General features: G+C 38.8%; 1 protein-coding gene across 7 annotated transcripts in view; it reads left to right on the forward strand.

Annotated features, from left to right (window-relative positions):
- Positions 1–26,510, forward strand: part of tle2b (TLE family member 2, transcriptional corepressor b) — an 80,415-nt gene that overhangs the window by 37,175 nt on the left and 16,730 nt on the right. For 4 of the 7 annotated variants that reach the window (XM_077535503.1, XM_077535504.1, XM_077535507.1 and 1 more), the window contains 13 exons: positions 5,944–6,006; positions 11,054–11,128; positions 13,017–13,197; positions 14,596–14,612; positions 16,342–16,482; positions 17,969–18,022; positions 21,169–21,336; positions 21,527–21,677; positions 22,518–22,687; positions 22,923–22,999; positions 24,158–24,407; positions 25,715–25,962; positions 26,027–26,174. In XM_077535503.1, the coding sequence (XP_077391629.1) occupies positions 5,944–6,006; positions 11,054–11,128; positions 13,017–13,197; positions 14,596–14,612; positions 16,342–16,482; positions 17,969–18,022; positions 21,169–21,336; positions 21,527–21,677; positions 22,518–22,687; positions 22,923–22,999; positions 24,158–24,407; positions 25,715–25,962; positions 26,027–26,174 (1,743 nt within the window). The remainder of the gene's footprint in view (positions 1–5,943; positions 6,007–11,053; positions 11,129–13,016; positions 13,198–14,595; positions 14,613–16,341; positions 16,483–17,968; positions 18,023–21,168; positions 21,337–21,526; positions 21,678–22,517; positions 22,688–22,922; positions 23,000–24,157; positions 24,408–25,714; positions 25,963–26,026; positions 26,175–26,510) is intronic. The other 3 variants (XM_077535505.1, XM_077535510.1, XM_077535506.1) reach the window with 2 other exon arrangements.

Raw genomic sequence — 26,510 nt, forward strand, 5'->3', positions numbered from 1 at the left:
ATTCATAATGTTGACGAAACGTTTCACATCCTCACTTTTCTTTTCCACAACCACACTTCAACCATTGAATGTGCCTTTTGAAAATGAACTCAGACATTATATTTCTATGTGTGCGCCTGTTACCTTTGCGCACATTCTAGGCTGTATCATTATCAAAACACTGATCATATAAACACTTTCTGGGTGCGATGATCATTATATCAGTGAGCAAGCAAGATAACAAGTGTGAGCGTGCTGTCTGTCTATCCGTCTGTCAGTCAGTCAGTCACTGTGTGTGTTTCAGGCTGTGACACGCAGAAATGTAGCACAGCCTCAAGAACAGTGTGTCCTTGTCCTGAAGCTCATTCTTGCTTTCTCCTCACCTCCTCCTTAGTATGGAGGACCAAAACTGCCAAAATTAAAAATAAATAAATTACGACATAAATAAATAAAGGAATAAAAGTGAAAATAAAATCGGGTGTGAAAAAATACAATTCAAAAATAAAAAATAAATAAATAAATAAATATAAATGGAAAGAAAAACAACTGTACTACTTACTACTTACTATATTGAAATAAATACAAAAATAAATATGTAAATAGAATTAAATATCAATCAATAAATAAAAACCCTTTGCTCTCACATTTTTTTAATCTCATTTTTTTATTTTTTTATTTTTTTTACTTTTATTTATTTATTTATTTATTTATTTATTTATATAGGAATATATTGTTGTTTTTATTTTTGTATTTAAATTTTGAATTAATATTTTTTATATCCATTTTTATTTTCACTCTATTCATTTTTTTTTTTTTTTTTTTAGTCATTTATTTTTAATTTTGGCAGTTTTGGTCCTCCATACCTTACAAGCGTATTTCCTTCCTATATAATCTTGAAGAGAATAACACAAAGGAAATTGAAAAGCTGCTGTACTTATTGTTTTCTCACCTCCACTTTTTGAAAATCTCAAATAGACTTCTAGCTTGTCTGTCTCTCTCTCTCTGCGGTTGGCAGCTTATCTGCCCTCAGGTGTTTATCGACCCCCCTCGCTCCCCCCTGTCTTTCTCTTCTTTGTATTTGTTCCTACCTCCATCCGCTCATCCCTCCATCCGTCCAGCCTGTGCCAGCACTCCCTGGTGGCTGAGCTTTGGCAGGCCCGCGGATGGGCATCTCGCTGCATGTTTGTGACACCTGGCTTGGTGCACACTCGCTTGCAGACGAGCCCGCTTTTATTATAGTGCAAAGCCCCGCTGGGTTTTTTGGCAGCTTTCACTCCGCCACTGCTCCTCCAATATTCATACCCAACCCTGACCAAAAAAAAAAAAGTTTTTATCTGTTGCTGCTATTATTGCCTCTATTATGACGTTAGATAACTTTTTGTCTTGTATGGTGCATGGGATGAAGTAGGGATGTAATGATATCCAAACATTACAATATGATAAATATCACGATATGACGTTATCTCATGATATGGTAATTGTATTGTGTGAAGGTTGGTGATATAAAAAAGCCCACGATAATGTGTAAAAAGTCACAATAATGTATGAAAATAAAATAAAATAAAATGTATTTACAAAAAAAAAAAAAAAAGAAAAGTAGTTCATATTGTTGTTTTGGCCAAAAGTATTTATTTATTTATTTTTGATGCAGATATTGAAAAATATTTGCTGATATGACTGATTTATAGGAGTGATAACCGCCACAGCGGCCAAAACATTGCTGTTTAAAATTAAACTGCACTAATGAACTAACCACCAGAGGGTGCTAGAACCGCACAAATTGAATATAACCTCGCCGTGTTAACGGATGTGCTGCTTTTAATATCGTGACATAACGACAACGATATTGTGGCACTTTCAATATCGCGATATCATCATATTGCTGTTATTGTTGCATTCTTAGTATGAAGGAAGCATGGCTGCATACTTGGCTGAGTGAAATTCTTTTTATTTTCTCATTCATTGTCTTGAACAAAAATCTTGTGTATTACTGTTTTTGGTGAGAAATTAACAAACTGGCGGGTAAATTGGCAAATCTTTGCTTTTTTTTTCTTTTTTTTTACCTGATTACAGTAATTCACTGCTATTTTTGCAGTCCCATTGTATCACAATTTTTTTTCTGTAAAATATATCAATTTGGTTTGAACGTTTACAATATGTGCAGTATGTACAATGCTGTGTTTTCATGTAAAAGTTTATGGAATGGGAATAAACTACGAATAATTATCCCCTCAACAATCAGTTTTCCATTTGACTTAAGATTACTTCTATATTTAAGTAACGCTCATAAAAATACCTCAGTGTATTTATTGCTGTGCATAAATAAAACCGCCTTGACTTGCCAACGCTAAAGTCTTGACAGTTGCTAACATGATGCAGCTCCGGCCCCGATATTGTGTCTTCAATCAAAGTTTGGCGAGTGGCTGATTGAATTGTTTCCAGATTGCGAGAGCGTTTGCCAAATCGGAGAAGGCCTGCTCGTTCGCAGATGTTGCTGATTCCAACGCACGCACTCTTTGTTAGCCTCTGTTCAGATGATTATCAAGAGCAAAACGATGTGGACTGTACACGCTCGCATTCTCGCGAGCAAGCGAGTCCCTCGTGCCTCGCTTCATTTCCTGCTGTAATGGAGTCAAAACAGACCAAAAGAGTTGCCGCAAAAGCACAAAGAGGCGAGTGAATTAAAACAAAAAAACAATAAAAACTGACAGTTTAATTTTCACATCCCCGAACGCTTCTTCACACATCAAGCGTGGATCCATCCTGACGTGATCCTTTTCTTTTAGAGTTTGATGATGTGATGAAAATCACTTGCCGCCATGTTTTGTATCACATTTTTCGCCAAATCCTGATTATGTAGCGTTTGTCGTCGTTTGAGTCGTGGGTGAGCTTGAGACAAACCACACTGGACTCATCACCAGATAATCACAGGCCACATTTAAAGTGATGGATGGTCTAAGCTTGTCTTTAAATCTAACTTTGGAATGTGGGAGGAAACCCGACGACATGGGGAGATCTTGCAAATTCCACATAGAGAGAGGCTGGAGCCAGGATTCAAACCAAGAACCTCAGAATTGTGAGGCAGACGTACTGCCGGTTATCATTCTGAGGCTTTCACATGTTCTTGTGACTTGACTTTTCTGGGGGTTTTTTCTTTACATTCTTAAATTGTTTTTACAATACAGTACCACTTTTGTCTTAAAAAGCTATAAATGTAGCGGTATTTTTGGAGGGTGTAAAGTCATTTTAATGGGCAATATTGATTTCACATACTCCTTTGTCAGTTTCAAATTTGTGGTCTTGATAGTTCACATATTTTTTATTTTTTTTGTCCTGTTATAGTTCGCTTTTGTTCTCCTCCTGTATATTTTGGGTGTAATTCCACTGTTGGCCACTAGATGTCGACAATATTTTTAACGTTGTAAATTTGAAAGAAGAAGAGTGATAACAGGAATCACGCTCTGCTTGGTTTTTGCTGATGATTATTGAATGTTAAATCCTCTAATCATAATTTAATAAGGTGAAAACATTTACTTATTAATGTATATTGTCAGATTTTTTGTTCATTTGGGAAAATTTTGTTTACTCAAAATAGAAGGATTTTACACTATTTAATAGTTTTGTCTCTCCATTTCAGTTCAGTTCAAAATTCTTATTTCATTCATTAAAAGAAAAAACAAATGAATTTCTCTTGCTCTCTCTGTATATTTATATTAAACATTTTTTAAATGTAATGTGCAACCAGTTCAGGGTGTACCTACTGCCTGAATCTTGCTGGGATAGGCTCCAGCATCCCCACGACCCTTGTGAGGAATAAACGGTCATGAAAATGGATGGATAAATGTAATGTATTATTAAAAAAAGTCTATTTAAAGTCCTTAAACTAATAAAAAATAATAAGTACTTGAAAAATATACCTCAGGATTATTTAACTAAGAATATTTCTATACCATGGATGCCACTTAAGTAAACTGCGTGCTTGGTTACAAAGCAAGAAACAAATAAATAAATCTTGTCAAGGTATCACTCAGTTATAAAACCCAGTCAGGTTGCTAAATATTGCATTTCCTCATGCATAAATCCATATCAGTGTTCTACACACACAAACAGGCTAATAACTGTATGATGTAATTAGGCTGCGTCCTTGCAACTCTTGCGCGATGGCGGCGGCGATTGCGCCGCTGTGACTGACAGGCCGGCTCATCATCCAGATGAGCGTGTTTGCGTGGCCGAGGATTTGTTTCCAACCTCAGATCGCTGCTCTTTATCACCCACCTTTTCATGTCCTGCGCTCGTCATCCCCCAGCAGAAGGGAAGTCGACGGATCGAGAGAATGAAAGCGACGCAGTAATGAAGAGAGAGAGGCCCATAATGGAGAAATTAAAAGGAAGAGCAGCAAAAGAGGAGGAAATAGAGAGAGATGAGTGAAACAGTGAGGGAGGGGGTAAGCAGAGGAAGAGGAGGCTGAATGGCGTCATAATGGCTCAGTGTGAGAGCTGTTGTAGGAAGAGAGGGAACGGCTGAGTGAGGAAGGGAACAAAATGAGGCTGAGGGCACTCAGACGGATAGAATTAGACACACGGCGCAGGATTTGTGTGCGCGTGTGTGCGCGGCTGGATGCTAACGAGGTTAGTGTATGTGCACGAACACAGTGTTCAAATGTTTTTAGGCTAATGCAGTGCACAGATAGATTGTAGTCTACAATGATTGAAAGGCAGGTGGCATATATTTAATTCAGAAAACCTACAAAAGCCTGTTCAAATGCTAGTTTTTTTTGTGAGATAAAAAAAAAAACTAAACAAAAAAGCATCAGTTGCATTTTTTTTAGACTGAAAAAAAAACTAGTTGCATAAGTGTGCACACCCTTTTCTATTTGCAGGTGTGCCTGCTCAATTAACCAATCACAGTCAAACTCATGTTAACTAATTTTCTCCCAATAACTTATAAATACATTTTTTTCAATTTTTTAAGTGTCCCAAAGACATATTCATACGTTTTTTTGTTTTGTTTTGTTTTTTAATGCTAGAGCATGCAGAAGGCTTTGATGCAGCCTCAACTGCAAGGAATGGTTGCAGAAATGGTAGTTATTAGTTATTAGTTAGTTATTACCAGCAGGTGGCAGCAGAGCAAAGGAGATCAACCAGGGCCATTTTGAAAAAAAAAACTCAATTACTCACAATTCTAAATAGATTTGTGAACATTGATTAAACTTAGCTATATTCTAAAGCTAATTTCTGTGGAACAGAAACAAATAGAAATATACTTTTTTTTTCCTGATGAAAGAGGAGACTTTAATCTTTATTTTGATAGGTTCCATGTTTTTATAGCAATAGAACACAATATTCTGTGGGCCTTGCAAAATCAGTCCAAATCCAGTCAAACAGACAGGAGTGAACGGGATTGCTTCTGTATGTCTAAACACGTCCCACAATTTAAAGTGCCTAGAATTAACCACATACACGTTTCAGATGTTCTAGTAGGCTTTTCCTGTCGTTTTTTTTTTTAATTTAATTCCGTGTTATGAATGAATGGCTATCTTAATGCAACAACAACTATGACATGACTCATTTGAAGTATACTTTTCCCACCCCTACTTTACAGTGTGCAGGTGTACCTAATGAAGTGTCCAGTCATTGGATAAGGGGCCAAGACTGAGAGTAATATGATGAGTGAAGTTGTTGCACAAGTATAGAGAGCAAAAAAAAAAAAAAAGAGTGATGTTGCTCTCAGGCTGCCTCTGTTCCAGCGAGCACGTTCTTCCTCTGACACAACCTCATTAGAAGCGTGTTTCTTTGATGCGGCGAAGGCTTAATGTGCTGTAAATGCGGATCATATGCTCTGTGTTCATTGTGCACTTTGCCATATGCGATGTGATCGAGAAGCCTCACTCTCGCTCACCCATTCTCTTTCTCTCTCTCTCTCTCTCTCTCTCTCTCTCTCTCTTTCCATTTCCTCCCATCACAGGCGGAGATTGTGAAGCGTCTCAGTGCCATCTGCGCTCAGATCATCCCTTTCCTCTCTCAAGAGGTGAGTGCGATCCTCACCAGACACGTGTGCGCATTTTACCTGCATTCATTCGATTGCAGGTATAGATAAGTAAAAAGTACAGAATTTGTGTTTGGTAGGTGAAATCTTTGTAACTAAGCTTTTCGGTATTGTTGGAACAAATGCTAATGCCCAACAGTTTCTTTGTTGATGTTTAACTAACATTTAACAATTAATCAGATTTAAATCAACATTACATTGTAGTACAATGCAATTTTTAAATCACAAAGACTGCCATTTTTTTTTTTTTTGGGGGGGGGGGGGGCACACTGGCATACAAGGCTAAATTATTTACATATAATAAATCTAGTATTGCTTATTGTAATAAAAAAAAAATGGAATTAGACTAGTTTTCAAAATTGTTCAGCCCAAACAACTGTCAACTGTGAACTCAAATCATCATTCCCTATTGAAATGATCTGAAACGCAACTAATCCGTTGCGGGCCCGCCAAAATAACACAATTATTATTATTGTTATTATTCATTTTTAATTAACCACATGTTGCTTCACAACTTTCTGAAAATAGATATTTTACAGGTAGTCCTCAACCTACAAACACAAAGGATTCCGAGAAGCTGTTTGTAAGTCAAATAGACACATTAAAAAAAATAAAATTTGATTAAATTAACAAATATAGCTGAATGAATAAATAAATAAATAATATACAATATACACTGTTTAATTAAATTACAAATAATTTCTAGTGATTTTTTTATACAGTACAATATACCTATAATAATAAAAAAAAAAAAAAGTAAATGAATACGCTTACATAGATGGTGGAGGAGGAAGAAGAGGTGGAAGGAGTAGTTATTGAGTGGCGAGTTGAAGCGAGACTTCTCACCACTCATCCAACTTTTTCATAATGGCAACCTTTGTTTACATGGTGATTGCCTGGCGTGTCTTGCCACGACCACGACCGCCGTACGTGGTGGAGGGAGAGAGAGAGATGAGATGTGCGTAAGATCTGGCGCACACTCAAAAATATGGACTTGCGAGCACAATACAGCATTTCATGACATTTCTGAACGTCAGTCAGCCTTTGTTCGCATCTGCGAACGTCTTGTAGGTCAAATGTTCGTAACTGGAGGACTACCTTAAGCCATTGTGATTGGCAAGTGATGTGCAAATTCAACAAATAACATTTGAATGGCTTAAATCCTGCTACGTCTTAAATTCAATCCATTTCAAATGCTTTTTACAGGCCAACATTTTGTCCTTGTGGCATTTTTTTCACCCAGAATTCGTAGTCGGTTGACCTTCAAATTAGGTTTGTAGCGAACGACAGGCGAGTTAAATATTTCTCTTTCTGTAACTGCGGCTGAGAGAAGATTGGAGAAAGGTCAAGTGTATAGCGAGCCAATCTTTAGTCCTCGCTTATTATGTACTTTTACATTCTCCAACTTGTTCAACACCTTTTTCGCCTTGGCCTTCTTCAAGTGCACCGAGTTTGCTTTACAGAACATCGCGCGGGGCTTTGTGAGGATTTAGGCCTTAAGAGCAGCACGACTCGAGCGGGCAGCGGCGTATCACCTGCTCGGCTCGCGCATTTGCACTTGTGCCGAGCGTGAAAAGCCATTTCCACTTCAGCTGTGGCTTCTTCACATGCTCGTGTGCCAATTAGAGCAGGTCTGCAACCTTTAACGACGCTCGAGTGACTTCCGCCGTGGTGCCCTCGCGCTCGCTCCCCGGTGCGACATTAACTTTGGATGCTCTTGGCAATCCAAGCCGAGAGGAGGTTACAAAAAAAAAAAACTACAAGGAAAATGTCTCCTTTCCTGCCCTTCACAGAGAAAGGAAAACGCTTCTCCCGCTGAGATTTGCGGTGTTTGGGAAACTCTTGTTGTATTTTTGGCCCCGGAAAGGATGGGATGGGATTCAGACCGCAAGTTCAGAGCGCGATCTCTGGAGGCTGGTGGCGTCCAAAACTACAGGTGGCTGGCAGCCGCCTCAAAAGCCGCAGTGTAATCAGAGACAGATTCCACTTCTTTCCACTTTGACTTCCGAAACAAAAACGTTTCGCTGTGATGAATTATATGGGTGAAAATGTGAACTCGCTGCCTTTTTTTTTTTTTTTTTGCAAAAGTCCATACATTAGCGATGTTGGATAACCACTTTTTATCAGGCCAATGCGAGTTAACTCTTGCGTAGTCACCAATACTAGAAGTGCTGATTGATACATAAAACTTCCAATAAAATAAAGCATGAAGCATTTTTTTTCCTGAAAATCGCATGAAATTTATGCAATTTTTTTTCTATTTCTACACATAACAGAAATGGCATCTTAATGAGCCATCTTAATGAGTGCTATCTGTAAGCCTTTAGTTCCCGATTGTAATATAGACTCATCATGGACATTAATGCAATATTAAATTTGGGCTTTAAATAATTTATCTGAACTGTTCATTTTGCAAGTTGGAGTTATTGTACAATGTGCATTACTGTTTAAAAGTTTGAGGTCGTTTAGAAATATCCTTATTTTTAAATACAAGCACTGGTTTTCTCCAGCCATGATAACATTAAATTAATCAGAAAAAAACAGTCAAAACATTGTTAATGTACAAAAAAATAAATAAAAAAAATAAAAATAATAATAATAATAATAATAATGAAGAAAATAACAAAGTTTTAGCGTCCGTGTTTACTTATCAAATTGATTGACAAATTGTATCAGTGCCATAGTATCGGACTTTTTTTTTTTTTTTTTTTTTTTTTGGGGTTTTGCCCGAGTAGGAGTACAGATGTATTGGCACAGATTTTTATTTGTAGCCCTACTGCACTCCTGCTAGTCCATCCCTAAGTGTTTTTTTTCCCCCCAATATTTTTTCCCCAATTATAATAGCTTTAAAATAATCAAAAATCCCGTTTTTTATACATTTTACGTTTAATGTTTTTTTTTTTGTTTTTTTGTTTTTTTTTACAGTTGTAAGTGAATCCCACGCTTTTGAACTATTGTTTTGAAATCTTCTGGGTAACCCCAAACTTTTGAACATTATTGTACTTCTTCAAAGATTTTAGAAAAATGAAAATTGGGCGCATATGCTAGCGTTTATGTTTGATTTATTTATTTATTTATTTTTTTAAGCCACACAATTAAATCTGTACTTTCATCTCATTCTTTAAATAAGTGGAATGTCTTTTAACAAGGCCAAGTCTCATTAACTTGTCATTAGGGATCACAATTGACTGCAGCTGGTAGTTAAAAAGGATTTGTTCGACAACATTCATTGGATTGAACAATACTCACAACGGGAAAATCAAAAGGGCTCCAAAAAGAGGATAATTGTTGGGCAAGTCTTTTGGAAGAATTTCTGAACAAATGCGGATCCCACATCATCAGTTCATGTAATTTGGAAGTCACATGGATGTGAACTTTATGTGTTTTAGAACTCCTGGTAGGATTTTTAATAATGAGGTTGACAGAAGAACTTTACATCCAAGCTTCATAAGTGCACATTTCAACCACAAGGGGGCAACATGTCCTCACGAGCGCAAGGGGATTTGGTAGCAAATTAGCTTTTTTAAGGTCAAAAATCGCTGGCATTTAGCAAACTGCCTGAGGCTGTGTGACGCTGCAAACAATGTAAGGTGAAAGTGTGTGCGCGCGTGCACAGAATACAAATCTGCAGACATGTTTCTTTTGGTCCCGGTGTGAGCGCGCACTGATGAATGTGCATCCTGCAGACAGGGAGGTCACGGCTCTGTCACTTTGATCAATATTGACACAGTGTGTGTGTGTGTGTGTGTGTGTGTGTGTGTGTGTTTTTGCATGTGTGTGACTGATTACATTGGGACGTTGGATAAATATGCTGGATTTGAGGATTGTGCATCTTTGGGCATGTATGACAGCACCTTACATGTGTGGACGTTTATTGAACAGGGCTCATTAAAAAGCATTAAAGCATTTTCTAAACGGCATCATAAAACATTAAATACCATGTTGACAGGCATAAAAAATTTAAATACAATTATTTTGCTGACAACGTTGTGCAGGGCTGGACTGGCCATCTGGCATGCAGGACAGATGCCCGGTGGGTGGCCTCCATCTTATCTCGTTGAGGGCCGAACTGATGCTATTCAATTATTATTTGCCTCCATTTTACCCGGCGAGACTGGCCCACAATTTAGGAGGACCATCCCATTCATCCATTTACAATATAGAGATTAAATTGAAACAATAATCATCAGTGGTAGAGCCACATGGTAGCCAAGAGAGGTCAGGAATCGGGTTGGGCCGGCAAGCCTAAGTCACAATGCCAGGGCTGATTATTTTTGCCAGTCCAGTCTTGACGTTGTATAGTCACTCCAACACAGTTGAGCAAAAATAAATGTGAGAACGTTTGTTCATGTTCCAAATACCAATTGCTCTGAATTCAAAAAGAAAAATGCATTGTTTCTATCACCAATGTCCAACATGAAGCACTAATATCAACTAGCGGCAGAAAATTTCCTCAACACAAATCTATGACTCAATGTTTCACGCACTGTTAACTGTAACTTTATGAATTACTCACTATATTGCTGTATCAATGAACTAAAAGATACAACCACAATTGTATTTGGTAACCATATTTTTTTTTTACCACTTTTATGTCAAATAAGAATATGAAAAACTTAAAAAAGATATTTGATTGTACATTTAGAACAGATATAATGTGTGATTAATTTACAATTAATCCTGCATAACTATGGAAATCATGCGATTAATTGCGTTTAAAAATGGTAATTCCCTGACAGCCCTAATATATAAACAGTCTAAGCATATATGTTTGTTTGTATGTACGTACCGTCTATATGTCCGCGCGTGTGGATATGCAGTACGATGTGGTCCTTATATTAGTTTTAAGTTGCATTAAAACAGAATTAAAAAGCAATGAATTCCATTTGATTATACCTGCAGAAACCCTGTTGAATAATTAAGTGATAATTGAGATGCAGTGATTATTTCCAATTGACATCAATTTCAGTTGGATTAACATACTTGTGCGCAATTACGTGACATTGTGTGTATGTGTATGTGTGTACAGCACCAACAACAGGTGGTGCAAGCAGTGGAGCGGGCCAAGCAGGTGACCATGGCTGAACTCAATGCCATCATCGGGGTGAGTCACCTCCACACAAACACAATAACAGCCAAGGATGTTTCCATTCTTTAGGTTCTGAGTCCATGTGATTTTTCTCACCATTTCTCACATAATACTTTCTCAAGAGCGTTTGAGTGGAGGAGCAATTTGTCCTCCTGCTGTATTTTTGCTGGCAAGCTAATTTGCCCGCTAACAGCTCTTAAAAGTGTCACAAAAAAGGTCACTTTGAAAAAGTTGGCAAGCTTGCATCTCACTTCCAAAACTCTTCCAATTCTGCTACAGATGTTCTTAAATGAAGAAACCTTTCAGGAGTGTGCATGTGGTGCTTTTATGCCGTAGTGAGGCGGTAGCACCAAACATTGGTGTTAGCCATTAGCGTGACATGCTAACTAGCGTGTCAGCTTCAATATTGAACCAAAAAATACTGTTTCACTTTCAAGGAACAAGTTGGACGGATTGAATTACAGATGTTCTTAAATGAAGAAACTTTTCAGGAGTGTGTATGTGGTGCTTTTATACCGTAGTGAGGAGGTCGCAACAAACATTAGCGTTAGACATTAGCGTGACATGCTAACTAGCATGTCATCTTCAATATTGACCAAAAAAAAAAAAATAGTTTTACTGTTTCACTTTTACGGAAGGAGTTGGACAGATTGAATTACATCATTTAGTGGACGCTCCATAGCAAGCAAAAGTGACACAAAGTCTGCCAGAAATTCCAAATCAAGCAAACTAATGCAAGCGTATGTGCTGCGTATGGACATTGGACTATTCTCCGCTGCTTTTTGTCCAAACATTTTGGACACCAGAACTCATTTGACGAAACACACGCAAAAATAATACATCTCTTATTGCATTTAATCTATTCAGTTGACTATTAAATTCTGCTCACATGCTGTCAGCACCAAAAGTTGCTGTCACGGCTTTCGGCTTGTCCCATCAGGGGCCGCCACAGCGAATAACTTGTGCGAAAACGAAAAACAAATCACCTTCAAAATGATATCGTCATCCGCAGAGATTTATTGCTCAACATTAAGCCTGACATTGGTGTGCAGCGGTGCGAGACCAAGCCGTCCCCGTCGCACATCGGTGTTACGTGTGTACACTGATTACGCCGTGCCTCGGTGGACGGGGATTTTTTACAACCCTGATCGCATTCGTGTCTGCCTTAAGTACCACGTTCCTTGTGGCATTACAAACACTCTTGACAAGGTGTGAGTGACTGACTAGCTGCTCCTTCATTTGTTGTTGTTTCTTTAGCTTCATACGCTGCGAAAAAATAAAATCTAGCTTACATCGTCGCTTTAGAGTGCCCCGTTGTCAACCATGAGTATGCAAAAATCACAATGGTAATGGTAAGAAATGGTAGAAAGAGTTGGGAGGGAATTTCTCTTTTTCTTTTTTTTTTAAGTCTGACTTGATACCCAGTGTGTGTGGACAGGGGCTTTGCACATGCGTGGCATCTTTAGAGTGCCTCGTTGTTGCAGTTTGAAAAACTCCTGTGACAACCCTTTTTTTTTTTCTTCTTCTTTTTCTATCTCCTCTTCTGTCACCTTAATCGACATCCTCCCCCCTTACCATTCATTAATCATATTATCTCCCCGCTCTCTTCTGCTGTTTTATTCTTAACACATCAATTGTTTTATGATCTCATCTTATGAAACCTCACCCGGCCCGATGGTCATCTCCACATCTTTCCCCTCATGTTTGCTGATGATTCAATTTCCTCCTTTTCCCGTCTTTACTTTTTATCCACCGTGTCGACCTCTTAATCCGCTAATCAACTTCCCTTCCTGCGATTTCATCTCTCACACTTCATTGTGACCACTTTTCTTTTCTTCCTTCCTAATAATGTCCCCGCCCTGCCCTGCCCCCCCCCCCTTTCTCTTTTCCCCTGTGGCCACAGCAGCAGCAGCTCCAGCACCTGTCCCACCACGCCCCGGGCATCCCCCTCACGCCGCACCCGTCGGGCTTGTCTCTGGGCGCGGGGGGCTCCGGGCTGCTGGCGCTGACGGGGGCCTTAGGCGTTTCTGCCCACCTCGCTGCCAAGGACGAGCGCAACCACCTTGACCCAGAACATCTCAGAGGTACTCAACAAGTGCAGCATACATGTTCATGATCTTAATTAGTTATTGTATAAACAATTGAGAATGTTATTTATCAAATCAGACTGTCACATTTTTGCTTCAATTCAATTTTGCTCAATAATAGTAGGTGTTCTTTGCAGAGGATAAAGAATATATGCACATGAGTATTATAGTAATTTCCGACAAGTGTTGCTCCACAGTTCGTGTTCAGATTTGCATTGATTACAGCAAGGTTCACCAATGTGGTGTATGCTGGCCTATTAAAAAAATAATAAGATAAATAGCTCACCAGTGTTGGAGCATTGTGATTTTCTATCAAAATTAGAAAATTTAAATTATGGAAGAAATTTTGCATTTTAGTATTTATGTTTCCCAATTATTGTGAGAAATGGTTAACATGATTAGCGTCTTCACATCGATGATTAATTATTAATAATAATTAGGGCTTCCACTAACCAATCTTTTTATAATTGATTACACTATCGATTACACCATCGGTTACTTGGGTAATCACCCTTGCCCCCGTTTCCAGATATTTTTTTTTGGTGGACTTTTTTTCCCCCCAGCTCTAAATAATAATAATAATAATAATAATAATAATAATAATAATAATAATGTCAACATGATTAAATAGGGCTACTTGATTATGAAAAAAATATTAATCACAATTATTTTCTAATACTGTAATTGAAATCATGATTATTCAAGTAATCTTTTTTTTTTCTACAAAACAAACAAAATGTTCAAGCGTAAAACATATGAAGACAACATTTTTCCAACACTGTAATTATGTAAGTTCCTTTTGGACCAAACAAAATTGATAAAATTTGCTATTTAAAAAAAAAATGCTATTTGTTAGCTCATCTTTGGTGTTTTGTATCGTTTGTTAGCATCATTCCTAAGACAAACGTGATTATTTTAAATACATAAACGTTTAATTCTCATTGTTTCATGTTTAGTTTGACAGTAAGCTTCAACTGTCTGTCAACGATGAAAACTGAAGCGAGTGCAGAAGCCTGCCAATGTGGACCTCATTTGAACTATTATAGACTGCTGGCACTGTGCGGACAGGAGCTTGTACGCATGAACTTTCCTTCACCTCCCCAGCATCGCTTATCTGTTTCAGGCTCAGTGCCAAGAGACTTGTGAAAAAAAAAAAAAAAAGTCCGGACTGAAAAGACGTCGAAAGAAAAAGTGTTGTTTGTGTTCATTCAGTATTTGCACATCAGGCATCTTTGTGAATGTTGTGCAGTTGATTGTATTTTTAGCAAGAGGAGCTGTCCGAATCTTGACTAACTGCTGTTGCCATCATCAGCACTGACGTCAACTTTTTTGCTCCTCATCCTTCTTATCTGACTTTTTTTCTCTTCTTTTCATGCGTTCTCCGCCCAATCCCAGAAGGAGCACCCAGCAGGGTAAGTGTGTGCGATTGATAAAGCGAGTCAAATACACAAGCACAGCAAAGTGTGTGTTGCAAAAGCTGTTCGTCGATTCGTTTACAATTAATGTGCTCACGTGCAACAGCTCAGCAACAAATGTTCTTACCCTGTACAACTTGTATATAATTTTGTTGCCAAGTCATGGTTTCCATTCTGAAGAAACTGTCATTCCTCTTTTTACAAACAACAATACCTTGAGGTATGATTTTAATTTGTTTGTAAACACACTGATAACTCAAAACATACACACAAGTGAGTTGATCTCAAATAACCGGTCCCCATTAAGATGAATGGAAATGCAATTAATCCGTTCCAGCCTCCCCAGAAAACACAAAACAATTGTTTGATTTAACTGTATAAAAACAAGGCAAAAATGTAAAGAATTAAATCATTAATGCATCATGATTAAACTGCAGTATAATGCAGTCATGCAAATACAAAAAAGAAGAGTTTCACCACTACTGTAAGTGACTCAATAAAGTACAATATTAGTTGGATCCCCCCCCCAAAAGAGGATAATTAATCATGTGAGTATTGTCATATTTTCTTGTCAATGTGTTAATGCACAATTTTATGTTCAAATATCCGTGACACGCATGCTATTCCTTAGCCTGTGTATGGTGTTTCCCATTATGTGTTAGCATTAAGCTAGTGTACTTAAAGGCGAAGGTTTTCTGGTTTTTAATACACAATTTGTAATTTTCTTTATATTATTTTTAGTTTGAGAGGAAACTTCAACTGGGATGTGTCAAATACAGTTTGAAACTTTTTTTTTTTTTTTTTAAAGATTTATTTACTCTCTGCCAAACTGCTGCTTTATTTTTTTTTAAACAATTGCCGTTTGCTGCCACCATTGAATGCTTATATCTCAATTTTTATGCTTATGAGTTAAAAAAAATAAATACCTTAATGTCAACTCAGATGTTGAAAAACTCTTAAGTTGGGTCATTTGTAACTGAAGGTGCCACTATATTTCATTAAAAAAAGAAGAAAAAAAAGTCAATCTTGCAATAGAGTGTTTTTGAGTCGGTAAAATCCCTGAAAGTGTCGGTTTATTTGGACAAAGAAGTCCAATGAAGCAGTTTCAAGAGTTGCGCAAGTTGCTCGTCTTTTTATGCCGAAACAGAAAAGCCTCCATCTTATCTCCCTTGACATGGAGCTGCAGTCCAACTCCGAGCGCAAGTTTAATTGCTCCATATCCAATGTTGACTTTCAAGCTGCAACAGAGACGATCCTCACAGGAAGCAGCCAGTGGAGAGATCAATTAACATTTGGCATCAGCCGAAACATGTTTGAGTTGGATGTGGAAGCGAGGCGAGCTCCGTTGTGTGTTATTCCTTCCTGTCCTCCTTGTGAGCTCCTTCCTGTGCTGTGATGCACCTCTCCCCGGGGGGGTGGACAGAGATAGAGGGGCCCCTCAGAATGAACCCCGCTTGCCCAAACAATCCGACACTTTGATCGTAAATACGCCTGCGTGGACTAACGGCCTCATCTGTGTTTCACACTGCCATGTTACTTCTCAGGTAAATTCACCTCCAATTTTCCTTAAAACTGATTTTGGGCTAACTCGAAGCTACACTCTACTAGAGCCAACTCCTCCAAGGGATTTCAACTCCACCCCCATGACCCGCTTGGCGTGATCGCGAGAACCTGTTGAACACTGCTTATAGCACCTTTCATTTCCTTCTGTTATCTCCCTTTGCAGAGTAAGTCGGCGTCGTCGACTGACAGCCAGCCGCCGGAGGAGCGTCAGGGGCCATCGGGCGGTTACGCCTCCTCGCAGGGAGGAGCCGAAGCCAAGAGGAGACGCTGCGACGACAAAGAGCCCCTCGCGCCGCACTCATATGTATGTGCTGTTTTTTTATTTTTTTTATTTTATTTATTTATTTTTATTGCTGTATGAACAACATAGTTTGTATTCTGAGTTTGAAAGGGGAAGCCAACCAAAATATTTGCTTTACAATAATATGTTTTAATGTAGCATCACTTGTCTAAACACAGTATTCTGATTAATATTGTGTTTATGGCATATGAGTTAAATTAAAGAGGAAGGCAACCCAATGTTTTTTTTTTATATATATATATATATATGTACTATGCTGCTTGCCTGGTCTAAATATGGTACTCTGGTTAATATTGCGTTAGTGGATTATGACTTAATAAGCCGTTTTTATCCATCTCAGGGGGCGGCCATTTTAGCTCTTTCTGTCGACTGAAGATGACATCACGGTTGCTCAGGTATCGGGTAACAACCAATCACAGCTCAGCTTCAGAAAACAGGTGAGCTGTGATTGGTTGTTGGCCTAAGCCCTGAGTAACTGTGATGTCATCTTCAGTGGACAGCAAGTGACAAAATGGAGATGGGGGGGGCTGGATTTTGCTTCATAACTCACATTCCACAAATGTAATATTAATCAGAATGTCATGTTTAGACTAGTGGGGTCACATATAACATATTATTGTCAAGAAATGTTGATGGTTGACTTCCACTATAAGCAGCAAAATCCACTTGTTTTAATCCATCTCTGAGGGCGGCCATTTTGTGAAAGGACATCACAGTTGATCCAGGCTCAGGTAACGACCAATCATGGATGACTTGGTTTCAGAAAAAGAGGTGAGCCGTGATTGGTCGTTACCTGAGCTACCGTAAGTACTTTGCTGCCATCTTGTGGCACTTGTATGCAATAAAAACAATCTTTTTTTGTGAGTGTGAGTGAGGCATTTCCTATGGCAGTGTAGTCACTATCACGCTGACGGTCCGAGTGCATCCGTTTGCAAGGATTCTTTATCCTCTTTTCATTTTTCTTCCTCATTTCTCATGATATTATTTTTTTTCATTCCCGCCTCTTGTTTTCCTGCTTCAATTTGACGACATGGCCTGTGCATTAATTAGACACTTGATGTCACTCATCAATGAGGAGCATCGGGCCCTGATGGTATCAAAGCTCAGTTGCCATGGCGACTAAGTGCCATCATTCTCACCCCAGAAAGTAGGAAGCGAAACGGAGAGAGATGTCTCGTGGAAAGTCGACAAAAAAAATGTGGACCGATGGCGAAAGAGCAACTTACGTGTGCGCGTGATCAATAGAGACCTTGTGTGACGGCAGATGTTTTGCGCACGAGTGTCTCCGTGTCGAAGTCTGCCCGGTGGACTGACAGCAAGAGGGAGGCAAAAGTGTGGCCAGAGATATTGACATATCGATCGGTATGTGCGTGCGCGTGTGTGGACGCAAGCTCGTTGATGTGATTCAAGCTTTCAGCGAGCACATAAGTCTCTTGTGTGTCTGCGGGGAACACTAATAGCAAATATTGGTGTTTTTTCTTACTTGCAGGACAGCGACGGAGATAAAAGTGAGGACAATCTGGTGGTGGACGTGTCCAATGAGGTCGGTTCCCTCAAACTTTATTCAGCAACGGCACACATTTTTACATGAAAAAGATGTCACGACACATCGCCTAACAAAAATGCCACAAAAAAAAGATGTAGCTAGTTTATAGCACTTAATAGGGTGACACAAATCCAGGTGGTCCTATAAAATCCAAACCAGATTCAAGATTATAAAAGTTTGAAGTGAGACAGCAGCTGCTGTGGTAGTCAGAGGATGTTGTACAGTGGAATGATTTGTTCCAAAAAGTCTCACCAAAAAAACTGAAGAAGTAAACCAATCCATTGCAGAACCCAAAAAATAACAAAAATGGCATTGTATAGAGCATAGCTATAGATTTGTAAATATATGATGAAAGTAAGCGCAGTATTGAAAATGCACAAAAGGAATATGTAACTTTTGCCCATTTCCGTTTGTTATTATTTTGCTGTACTGTACTATGAGGTGACGTCATATGAGAGCGTCTCTCCACATGACACTCGGCTGACTGTCAGTGTAATTATTTATTTATTTTTAGCATCCTTAATTAGCAATTTTACATAATTTTGAGCTGGCGTGTTGCTATGGATGGCATATGTGCGTGTGGCATAATATCCGGTCAAAACATGCAATGTGGTATCCGGTCCGCTCACAAAAGCTGTTTCCTGAAATGTGTTTTTCCCTGAAAAATCCCAATTTCTCGCTTTTCCATTCAGGTTTATGTTTGCAATTCTTGAAAGTGCAAATGAAAATAGCAAATCTTGTGTTCACGTACGCTAACTTTTCAGAAATCTAAACCTGGATGTTTACAAGTGGGTGTCCTCGGTCACGTGACTCAAGACATATATGCTGTAAACATATTTTGTTATAGCCTGACAAATAAGCCTGGTTCGGTTGTAATAGAATTCTCCAGCCTTGCCATATTCGTTATTTATCCTCATTGTTTTTTTTTCATACAGCACTTGAATACATCTCTGACACAGCTAATTAACTCCACAATTCATTCATATGACACAAATGACATTTATCGTGCCATGAAATTACAAGCGATAGATCCCCACATGAAAATGGGCATTTATTTGATTCTCGTTTGGCCGGCTCAATATTTCAACTTTTATGTGAGAACCTGAGCCGGTGCCTGTGAACGAGTTAGCAGGTGTGCTGCACATTCAGCTTCCCGCTGCATTGAACTTGTAAGTTCCGTAAGAGTGCAGACTTCAGCTTGTTATCAGCGAGCATCGGGTTTGTCTTGTGAAACAGGAGTGTGCTCATAGCTGCAGCTTTTATGAGGATGCAAAATCTAATCTCTAATTAGCTTAAAATGGCAAAGTTTCAAAAAATGTCCCATTAAAAAGACAAATTTTGCTCTCACATTTATCCAAACGTAAATCAATGTATGCGTATAAAAAAAATTTTATTTAATATTTTATATTTGTCCACCAGATGGTGCTACTTTTTTGTCATTCAAAATTAATTACCTCAAATGCACATAAGCTGGTATCAGTGTCATAGTATCGGAGCATTTTACGAGTACGAGTACAAATGCCGCAATATGGTATCAGTGCCAATACCGAATCCTGCTGCAGATTAGGGAAAAACACAATTAAACACAAAAAAACCAATGATGCAATTTGCCTTTTCTTATTAATAATGTAAACTGCAAATACACCATAATCATTCATCTTAAAACATAGTAATATAATTTCTAATGCATCTAATAACATCACTGTTAAAAATAAGTGGTCTACAGATGATTTTATTTTAAATCGTACGTACAACTTACATCACCTCCTCTTCCCTCATTTTTATCTTTGTATAATCTGCTTCTTTGTTTCTTATATCTCCCCTCGCTGTGCAGCCCCCATCGTCCCCTCCTCCCCTTCTCATTACAGTCTGCTTCATCCAACTAATCCTTACGATGCATCCTCCAGTGAGCAAAATGTTGTGCTTTTATCGAAAAGCTCGCTATTTTCATTTGACTCAATAAAGCGCAAGTGCTCCCTTGTTGGCATCCGGCACAGAGGCAGACAATTGTGTGTAATAACGGGGAGAGGGAGGGGGCTCCTCTGCTCGGTGGTGTGTGCGTACTGCAGTTGCTGACCCGGTGAGAAGTGCTAAGTCAAGCACAAGGCGGTGTAGTGGGGAGGCAGCGGGATTTTTGGGCTAAAGTGATGAACGCATCCCGGAATAGCCAACATCATCATCATCTATTCTCGACATGGGGACGACGTGTGCACTGCTGAGTCGCTGTACATCACAATATATGCTGAGTCGCCTGAAATCATGTTGTGGTCACTAAGGTGCTAACGTATTATATAGGAGGTGGTTCTGCAGCCTCGTATAGATGATGCGTTCAACCTCATCTTGCCATGTTTGATCGAGAGTAGCTTTATTAAAAAATGGGCATCTCTTTTCATCACATTTACTTAATAATGACAAAGATACACAATAAAAATAAAGGACAATATGTCTCATTGAATGAATTTAGAGTGGGGGGAAATTGAATGTTTATTTTGTATCAATTTTGGGGAAGCTGACAATTTTTGTCATGGAGTTAGGCATATATTAAAGGTTCAACTTTTTTCATTAATTAACACACAAACAATAATCATCTACTCATGTGCTTTATAAATATGGTGGTGCGTCGATTTACAAGTTTAATTCTTTCCATGAGCCTGCTTGTAATAAATTCACACATTCCTCAAATCGTCTTGCCCCATTGAATTAAATACAAAAGTCATTAATCCGTTTCAGTGCCCGAAATACTAACAGATTTTTTTTAAACATTCATTTGTTTTTTATTTTATTTTATTTGTATTTATTTATTTATTTATTTATGTATTTATGTATTTATGTATTTATTTATTTTTAGTCATTTATGTATTTATGTATTTATTTATTTTCAGAAAATGACACTCAAGTATTACAATAAATTAAAATATACTAAATAGAATTTCAGTAATTAAACTGAAAATGAAATGGGTATTGTGCTGCTTGTTGTGAAGTTCACTGCCACTATTTGTACAACTCAAGAAAAAAAAAAATCAGACAAGTAATGGGACATATCTGGCGGAAAAAGCAAACAAACAAACAAACAAACATAAATTGGGTCACTCAAAAGTTGTGTATTAAATACTGGCTTGTATCGTTCTTCTGTTGTGATTCAGGAGCCCAACTCCCCTGTCGGCAGTCCACCTCATTCTCCCCGTGGGAACGGTTTGGACCGGGCCCCTGCCTTAAGGAAAGAGCTGCCGGGCTCCTCGGGCCCTGCGGAGGCCCCCACCACCCCCAACCCTTGTAGTCCTGCTCCAGGCAAGGCCAAGGATTCTGCACAGGCAAGATACGACATCTTGGCACTATCACAACATTAGCTACAATTGTGCAGGCAAAATAGATCCAATGTATGAATTTATCACCCCAAATATAACATTTCATTTCTTTATTTAACCTTCAAAGTCTCCCCATAAGTGACATCCCCAAATTCCCCGTTTATTCCTATTCCAATGAACGGTTTGTCATCCGCAGATGGATAAATCCCAGTCGCCCTTGTCTAAGTCCAGCACCCCGTCGCCATCCCACCGCGAGGCCCTCACCCCGGGAACACCGGGAGCGCCCGGTCCCAGCACTTCCTGTCTTCGGCTGGTCAGCAAAGCGGCGTCTGCTGCGGACCCCCTCGGTGAGAACAGAACAGCTTCAAATTGTCTTTTTTGGGGGTTTTTTTAACTGCAGGTGCATCTCAATAAATAAGCATCATATTAAGTTATTTCAGTAGTTCAGTTCAAAAAGTTGTATATTATTACAGATGCTGATTTTCACAATAATTATCAGAAATGATTTAACATGGTGGGAAAAAGATCACTATGCAAAACTTTATTTGATTTTGCAAGGCCCACATAATATTGTGCTCTATTGCTATAACAACATGGAACCTACCAAAAGAAAGATCAGAGTCTCTTCTATTTCTATCTGTTTCCGTTCTGCAACAATTATCATTAGAATATAGCTAAGTTTCATCAATTTCTATTGTACTCTGCTGCCACCTGCTGGCCGTTTTTGTAATTACCACAATTTTTTTTTTCACCCATTCTGTGAAGTTGAAAGGCTGCATCAAAGCCGCCTTTATGCAAAAAAAAACAACAACAAAAAAAAAACGTAGAAATACGTCTTTGGGGCACGTAATACATTTAAAATAGAACGTGTTTCTACGTTTTTGGGAGCAAATGAGTTAAAAATTAATATAGTGAACATTCACGGTTAGCTGTTTACGAATTCACTTTTTCTTTTTCTTTTCTTTTTTTTGCTTAAGATGCCATTAAATGACACCAAAACCTTAGTTAATACGGAAGTAGTAATTGGTCTAAAGGAAGTATGCATAATTAAGGGCATTATTATAATATGTGGTATCATATAGTTGTATATTTTCATTTCCTATCAGCCCCGCTGTGACCGTGCTTGTGTGTTATGTCTTGTTGTCGTCCCTCTTTTCCTCTCCTCCTCCTCCTCTTGACTTTCCCAGCACTGCGCAGCCCCATGTCTGTGCCCCCCGGTTCATACCCGGCTCATTTTGGCGTGGTGTCCCACGCAGGGCTCAACGGGGAGCTGGCCAGTCCCGGAGGCTTCGGCGGCGCTCTGACTCTCTCGCCCCAAATCAGCGCGGCCGCCAGCGCGTACGCCCGAAGCCCCATGGTGAGCCAGCCGCATCACTCGTCGCCGTCCCGCTTTTGATTTATGGCGCGTCGTCCGATGCCAAGCGCTCAAAAGTAGATGCACTTTATCAGGCAGTCACTCTTTTACAGTGTTGTGACAGCGAGAGAAGTTTGCAATTGCTCATGTGCGTGACGGGATGATAATGTTACAGACATGATGAATCTTTGCACACACTCTTAATTCCTTGTTTTTGTCTGATCCTGCCACCCACCAGGTGGCTTATGACTCTCGGTCCCACCTGAGGGCCACGGGCCTGTCGTCCTCTCTGCCCGGCTCATCTGGCGGCAAGCCGTGAGTTGTTGTTGTTGTTTTTCCTCACCTACATAATCATCAACATTTGAATCAAAAATATGTGTCTTCCATTATTACCTTTATCACTCACTTCCCAGCAAGTAGTAGTTTGGCTACTATTCTCAATTGAAGTTTACCAGGATTTCCGAGGATCATTAAAAAGCATTAAACGTCAACAAGAAGCACAAATTATGATATTGAGAGGCATTAAACATTTAAATACAATTGTTGTTTAAAATAGTCAGTGTCACACCAATGTCCAACATGAAACACTAATGCCACCTAGTGGCAGTAAAATTACTTCAACACAAATATATGACAGTGTTTTGCATGCTAACTGTGAATTTATGAATTCCTATAAAATTACTGTATCAATGAACTAAAAGATACAACCACATTTGTAATATTTGTCCACTTTTATATTATTTAAAAAGAGTATGAAAAACTTCAAAAATAAATTTTATTGTACATATAGAACAGATATAACGTTCGATTAATTTACAATTAATTGTGAGTTGTGAAAATGATGTGATTAATTATGAATTATTCATGCAATTGTTATTAATTGTGTATATGCAGTGCAACGTTGGCATTAAATTAATTTTAAGTTGCATTAAAAACAGCGTTAAAAACACTAAATTCGATTTGATGATACCTGCAGAAACCCCGTTTTTATCATGCTCAGCAGAAGAAGAGAACTGCATGTGTCTTCAAAACTACTTTGCCTTCCGCTCACATATTGCTAACACCCAATGATAACTGCCATTGATGGACTCATGAATAACACAAAACAGCAAATCAACACATGTACACAGACAATATAACAATATTCACACATACATATATTCTTTATCCTCTGGAAAAAAAAAAACTTATTGCAGTTTAATGGGTCAAAGTTAATATGAAAGTTGTTTTCTTCCTGACTTTATTATACTGCCCCCTGGTGGCAGTCTTTGTGGTTACAGTTTCCATCAGTAACCCTAGACTAGCAGCTCCTCCAGTATTGATCCTGAATTAGCACTGCCGACACCAAGCAATTACTCCGCCCCGCCCACTGCAAAAACATTTCACTTGATGCAGGAACCCGCAGGCTGGCTAGTTTGGTATTTATGGATGACTTCATCTTGTCAATTCCTCCTGGCTGTTTGTCATGCGCAGGGCATACTCATTCCACGTGAGCGCCGACGGGCAGATGCAGCCGGTGCCCTTCCCTCCGGACGCCCTGCTGGGTCCGGGCATCCCTCGCCACGCGCGGCAGATCCACAGCCTGAGCCACGGCGAGGTGGTGTGCGCCGTCACCATCAGCACGTCCACGCGTCACGTCTACACGGGCGGCAAAGGCTGCGTCAAGGTCTGGGACATCAGCCAGCCCGGCAGCAAGAGTCCCATGGCGCAGCTCGATTGCCTGGCAAGTCCCTCGTCACAAAACGTGACAGATTAACTGATGGAAGATGGTCGGAAATACAAAATGTTGCTTCCTGAAATGTCTACATTCGCTGTAATAATACATTTTATCATAAGGAATACATTCATATGGATTGTATATCGAATACAGCATTATTATAGAATAATATAAATACATAGCAAATAAATAATGTACATATTTTGATTTAGATTTATAATTTTTTATACAAAACAATATATAAAAGCATGTTCTGTAAATGATTCTAATGAAAAGATTTAAATAATACATAACATCAATATAAAATATGAGCACTAATCATTTTTTTCATTTATTACATTTTAAAATATTTTTACATTCTGTTTTATGATTATATAAATTGTATATAACCTGTACAAAAGCCCAAAAGCAATATCGGTATAAAATACATAAAATCAATGTTAATTAGTAAATTTAATTTTGTTTTTTTTTTATTTGTTTTTTGAGTATTAACATATAATTTCTATGGAACATTGATTATGGAACAAATAAATCCAAATAAATAATGCATAATAACATTTACAATTATAAAATATAAATATAAAAATATCAGATTAATAAACTGCAGTGTCCTATTAAAATTTTACTTTATCATATAATTTGTATAAATCATAAAATAATAAACGTAAATAAATATTATTATTATTATTATTATTATTATTATTATTATTATTATTTCCATAGAATGTTCAAAAATATTTCATAAATCAATTCACATAAATGTAAATGTGTTGTACACAGTAAATGCAGTGCTAAAAATATAAACACCATAAAAATATCAAATGAAAATACATCAAATACAATAAAATAAGACAATTCTATAATAATAATAATTCTATTTAAATTGTAAGTTTAAATTAATATGCACATTTCCTTTTTTTACCTTTTATTTTGCATAATTTAGGGATGGGCGAGAACCGATACCAGCCTTCATTGTAGGTATTGGTACTCATAGTGTGCCGATACCAGACACTGATACTTCAGACAAACAAACAATGACATTGACTCAGCAGTTGTCCTCAGCAGTAGTTGGCGCTATAATATTGAAGTATGACACATTGGCAAGTCAGCATCTGCTTCAGAAAGGAAAATTTAGATATCAAAAGTATTAAAGGTGTTGATACTCGGTATCGGTGAGTACTGTACCCAGAGAGAGTACTCATCATGGTACTGTATCAATCTGAAAAAAAAAGTGGTATAAGCACAAATGTTACAAAATAATGTGTATAAAAAATGTGATCGTGTATGTTTCCGTCCTCCTCTCGCCCCATCAGAACCGCGACAACTACATCCGCTCGTGTAAGATCTTACCCGACGGGCGCACGCTGATCGTGGGCGGCGAGGCCAGCACGCTGTCCATCTGGGACCTGGCCACGCCCACCCCTCGCATCAAAGCCGAGCTGACGTCGTCGGCGCCCGCCTGCTACGCGCTGGCCATCTCGCCCGACAACAAGGTCTGCTTCTCCTGCTGCAGCGACGGCAACATCGTCGTCTGGGACCTGCACAACCAGACGCTCGTCAGGTAACGGCTCGGACGCCGCCGCCGTCAAACGTGGACCACGTCCAATATGATGTTGCCGCCGCAGGCAGTTCCAGGGCCACACGGACGGCGCCAGCTGCATCGACATCTCCAACGACGGCACCAAGCTGTGGACGGGAGGCCTGGACAACACGGTGCGATGCTGGGACCTGAGGGAGGGACGCCAGCTGCAGCAGCACGACTTCACCTCGCAGGTACACGCAAATAATTTTTTTTTCTGTCCTCATGTGATTAATTTGACTGCCAAAGACGTTTCATGATGATTAGTAAAATTCCAATGAATGGAATGCAAGGCAAACAATATTCTTTTTGCCTTGAAAGATGAGTTTAAATGCTCAAAAGCAGCTGGCACTGTGGATTTTTTTGTTTTGTTTTTATAACGCCTGGCAGTCAAAGAGTTAATGGTGGAAATCGTGTGAAGAGGAGAAATTGCATTGAGCAGACACAAATGCAGGAAGAAAATCCTGATCTGGCTCAGGATCACAAACAGAAAATTGTTGACTGAGAGTGCAAAAATAGCCACATGCTGC

This window comes from Festucalex cinctus, chromosome 10 (genome assembly GCF_051991245.1).
Source record: "Festucalex cinctus isolate MCC-2025b chromosome 10, RoL_Fcin_1.0, whole genome shotgun sequence".
Lineage (NCBI taxonomy): Eukaryota > Metazoa > Chordata > Actinopteri > Syngnathiformes > Syngnathidae > Festucalex > Festucalex cinctus.